This window comes from Alligator sinensis, unplaced genomic scaffold (genome assembly GCF_000455745.1).
Source record: "Alligator sinensis unplaced genomic scaffold, ASM45574v1 scaffold563_1, whole genome shotgun sequence".
NCBI classification, from domain to species: Eukaryota; Metazoa; Chordata; order Crocodylia; family Alligatoridae; genus Alligator; species Alligator sinensis.
The window spans coordinates 878945-883900 of NW_005842524.1; the positions used below are offsets into that span (position 1 = coordinate 878945).

The 4956-nt window shown below is 37.8% G+C and overlaps 1 protein-coding gene across 13 annotated transcripts in view; it reads left to right on the top strand.

Annotated features, from left to right (window-relative positions):
• The window catches only part of CAMK2D (calcium/calmodulin dependent protein kinase II delta), a 268565-nt gene that overhangs the window by 184420 nt on the left and 79189 nt on the right, over positions 1–4956 (top strand). For 10 of the 13 annotated variants that reach the window (XM_025213353.1, XM_025213351.1, XM_006031684.3 and 7 more), the window contains exons 5-6: positions 1973–2038; positions 4691–4763. In XM_025213353.1, the coding sequence (XP_025069138.1) occupies positions 1973–2038; positions 4691–4763 (139 nt within the window). The remainder of the gene's footprint in view (positions 1–1972; positions 2039–4690; positions 4764–4956) is intronic. The other 3 variants (XM_025213355.1, XM_006031692.3, XM_025213357.1) reach the window with 1 other exon arrangement.

Consider the following 4956-nt stretch of genomic DNA (forward strand, 5'->3'; position numbering starts at 1 on the left):
TACAATCTCTTTAATTTTCCTCAGGATGCAAATTCCAAACAGTTTTTGTACCTCTGACTTAAAGAAATTAAAAGCTTTATCTATATTAAAGTCCCTAAAATCTTCAATCCAATTCACTCTAATTTTCATAGATTTTATAGATTTCATAGACATTAGGGCTGGAAGGGACCTTGGAAGATCATGGAGTCCAGCCCCCTGCCCCAGGGGCAGGAAGTCAGCTGGGGTCATAGGATCCCAGCAAGAAAAACATCCAGGTTTTTCTTGAAGGCGTTCCAAGTAGGTGCTTTGAACCACCTCCGGTGGCAGTCTATTCCAAACCTTGGGGGCCCAGACAATAAGGAAGTTCTTCCTTATGTCCAGCCTGAAACAGTCTTGCAGGAGATTATAATCGTTTGACCTTGTCATCCCTTGGGGCGCTCTGGTGAACACCCCTTATAAACTTATAGGTGGCCATCAGACCGCCTCTGAGACTGCGCTTTTCTAGCCTGAAGAGTCCCATAGCTCTCAGCCTCTTGTCATAAGGTCTGTTTTCCTGACCTCTGATCATGTTCATGGCTCTCCTCTGCATGCACTGTCTCAAGCTTCTCCACATCTTTTTTGAATTGTGGAGCCCAAAACTGGATGCAGTACTCCAGCTGCGGCCTCACCCAGGCCAAGTACAATGGAAGAATGACGTCCTGGGATTTGCTTGAGACGCATCTATGAATGCAAGCCAGCGTTTTGCTCGCTTTACTAGCCGCAGCATCACATTAAAGGCTCATGTTCATCTTGTGGTCAGTCCTGACCCCCAAGTCTCTCTCGTCCGTAGTGCTAGTCAGCGTAGCACTATTGAGCCTATAAACATGCTGCAGGTTTTTCCTCCCAGGGTGGAGAACCTTGCATTTTTTGGTGTTAAACACCATCAGGTCCTCGTCCACCCATTTCCTGAACCTGTCAAGGTCAGCCTGGATTACCCCCTGTCCTAACGTGTGGATGCTTTACCCCAAAGTTTGGTATCATAGGCGAACTTGGCCAGTCTGCTTCTGACTCCAATGTCCACATCATTTAATGAAGAGGTTGAACAATATAGGTCCAAGGACAGAGCCTTGTGCGACCCCCTGGTCACAGGGCACCATGACGATTGACTTCCGTCAACCACCACCTTCTGGGTTCAACCACGGAGCCAATTTCCCAGCCAGCGGATCGTGGTGGACCCCTGGCCGCAGTTGGCCTTAATTTCTCAACCTGCTCTTTTGAAACTGACAGTTTAAACTAACTTGCTTGTTTTTGTTTCACCTTCTAAGTGAAACAGAATCAACTTGTGATTACGGGTTCATGGCTATTTTCCATGACCAGTTCTTCTCCTATTCAGTCCTCCTCACTACTTTTCAAAGCCAGGTCTAGCATCACATGTTGTTACTTCTGTGCTATTTGGTGAAATCTGTTGACAATCACATCCATAAATAACTGGGCCCTACAATTATTAGTAGCATTTATCTCTGATCTTCATCTTGGACACAGCTCCCAGCAGTTTTTTTTTCTTGGATCATATGATCTTTTGCCTTCTACAAATGCAGCCCAGCAGGTCCATAAATCTCAGCTCTTACCCTAAATCCAATAGAACCTCTTTCACAATACTTCCCCAACTAATTTGGACTGAAAACATTGCTATTCTATCCATGCTATTACTTCTTACTCCTGTATAGTTTGCCAGTCATTTCTGTATAATGGTTCCCTACCATCTTAACACTTATTTCCATCATTCCTGAATAGTGCCTACCAAATGATACCTGCATTCTAGTCATGGTTGCTGTTCTGCTATATAATATCTGGATTCACATTCTGTACTAGTATTCTCTCTCGCTGCCCAACCTACTTGCATTAGTGTGATAGCATCTCATTGTTTCTCTTTAACCTCACTAGATGAGCTTGTGAATGCAGTATATTTTTCATTTTAGCTTTCTTTTGACCCTAGTAAAAATTGTTTTAACAGAGTCACTGGAGGGGAACTGTTTGAAGACATAGTCGCAAGAGAATATTACAGTGAAGCAGATGCCAGGTAAGTCCTTGTTTCCCTGAATATTGAATATTATTAGATTTTAAACCATTGCCGTTGATTATACTAGTGTATTTACTTGTGTTTAAACCTATCACAGTGTTTGGCATCAGTTAGAGCAGAACAAATATAACCCTCAGCTACAGTTTCCTCCTGGGTTCAGTTAGGCTTGGAGGAAAGGTCCAGTCTAATGACTTGACTTCAGGACTGGTAAGGGGCAGCCCTTATGTAAATACTAATCCTTTTAAGTTAAGGGTAAAACCCACACAGAGCTGAGGATTTTGCTCTAATTCTAATCTCTTGGTGCACCCCATTGTGTCCTCAAAAACCACGTAAATCAGTTTTCCCATCTGCTGAATGGAAATACTACCTCATACGGAAATTGTGAGGTTCTTTGTTAGCTGTTTGCTAATGCAATATGTACTAAATAATACTGCTGTTCTGATTCCAAAATCTTTCCCTTCCTAAAAAAAATATTAAAAATATTATATTGCTTTTCATTAGCAAACTGTAGTAACTAGTCTCTCTATCTGTGCAAAGTTGGGATCTTTACCTATTCATTGTAAATGCTTATTGGAATAAAAAGAAATCGAAGCTTACCGTTGTTTTACTGGGGTATAGGCATATAGGTCCTGTTACCCACTTCAGAACTCTTTGACCGTCATGATGTTACACATCTGCAAACAATTCTAGTCTGTAGCTTTCCTGAATGCCCTTCTTCACATTTGTCCCATTGCTAAAAGTTGTGGGGAAATTTATTTTAAAATAAATCTGACATGATATTTTTCATCTATTTATTCCTAATACACATGGTACATAGGTGCCATATTGTAATACAATATTTAGTCAGTCTTTTGTAGTGGGGAAGACTATTTTATTATTATTATTAAGAACTTAGGAATTTCATGTAAAACAAATGTGAGAAGTTTTTTAAATAACAGCACAACACTCCTTTCATTTAAATTGCATTTAGCAGATGGCAGGAAAATATTACAGGTATCCCAAGTGTATATAACGAATGGTATAACGGGAAAATGGTGAGCAACGAGAATTTAAGCTGAATATTAAAAAGCTTCCTGATATTTTAATTGATTAGATTGAGAAATAAGTTCCCAAGGGAAACGGTGGAAACCTTATTCATTAGAGCATTTAAAACTATGCTGGACATAACATGCTGCAGGATAGAAATCTGGATTAACAACTATGGGGGGCTGAAAATATAATTGAACAATTTTTACATATCTAATTCTATGGAGACAGTTACAGGTTGTATTGTTGATGCCAAAGACCAGTGATTATGTTTAAAAATATTATTTAAAAAAATAACATAATGTTTCTGTTAAAAGTTATTACATGATGGGAAGGGTTTCATATTCATATGATATATATACTGTATAAATTAAGTGAAATATATCTAAATGTACCAAGCATGTATATATACACACATATATATATCTATATCTGTGTGTGCATGTGTGTGTGAGTATGTGTGGATGTGGGTGTATATATAGTTTGTAATTGTTTATGTGTCCCTTTAGAAATGGTTGATGGCCTTTTATAAATGCATATTCTATAATATAAAATAGTTCTTGTTCCTGAAAACCCTTATTCACACAAGCGGTGGGAGTCAGTGAGTTAGGGACTATTCACATGTGAAAGTGTTTTCAGAATTGGGCTCTACTTACTGATTTTTATGACCATCCTTTTTGAATTTCATGGCTAAAATCTTCCAGATGAGCAATATCAAGTCCATGAATGTCTAAGTCCAAGACTTCTGATTCAATGTCAAGGAAAAACTGAAGCCCTTCTCATTAACTGGAACAGTGGTCAGAGTTCAGCTGGCACTGTACATTGGTTAAAAAAAGTTAAACATGGGCACGTAAAAACAGGCTACTAATTCTATATTTTAAGCACCAAAATAAAAGTAAAAATTTTTGTCTCCAGTTTTTAATTCTCCTTTCTGTTTCACATGTGACACCAACCCAGGCTATTGTTTGACATTGCTATTTTAAATGAAGGTATATAGCTCCTGATTGAATAATTTAAATTTATTTTCCCATTGATACTGTATATAAGAAACCATTAAATTCAAAATGGCTCAAATTTGGTTATCCTTAATTTTTGTTTTTACTCGTTACTTTTACTTTTCATCCCTACAACTCTGTTTCTGACCCTCATCTTGTTTCAGAACTTGTGTTAATTCTGGACTTCCAATGATAACATGTATAGTTTTGTAAAACTATAACACTTCTCAAAAAGTAGTCAAAATCTACTAAATATTATCCTGCCCACTCATTTTTTTTTACTATTGATTTTGGTTAATATTTGATATATGTTTTAAAGATCCCCATAGCACTCAATGAAGACCTAACACAAGCTGTTCTGTCTGGTGACGTCATACATTATATGTTAAGTGTCTTTTTTTATTGTTCTTTTTTTCTTTTTTTCTTTTTTTTTAAGTTTGTGTTGGAGCTGGAGATATCTTTATATTCAGCATTGTTTTGTTCCACTTCAATGTACAATTAAAATTTGTCAGGAAATGTAAAACTGGTTTTGTTCCTTATAATTTTTTTAAGTTTTGATTTATTTTGTATTTAATGTGATTATGTGCCTTTAAAATGTTCTCCCTTCCATTCTGCCCTTGTATCTTTGCAGTCATTGTATACAGCAGATTCTAGAAAGTGTTAATCATTGTCATCTAAATGGCATAGTTCACAGAGACCTGAAGGTCAGTATCTGGTGCCCATAAATTGGATAAGAATTTTATTTTTTTCTGGGTAAGGGCCGAGGGTGGGATGGCTGAGATGTTCCCTTGCCTATCCTCCTCGCCCTCAGAACGACTAAGCGAAGAAATAATGCATGATGCGTCTTTCCAGTCTGCCAGTCTGCAGGCCTAACATACATCATGGCAAAAGGGGAAA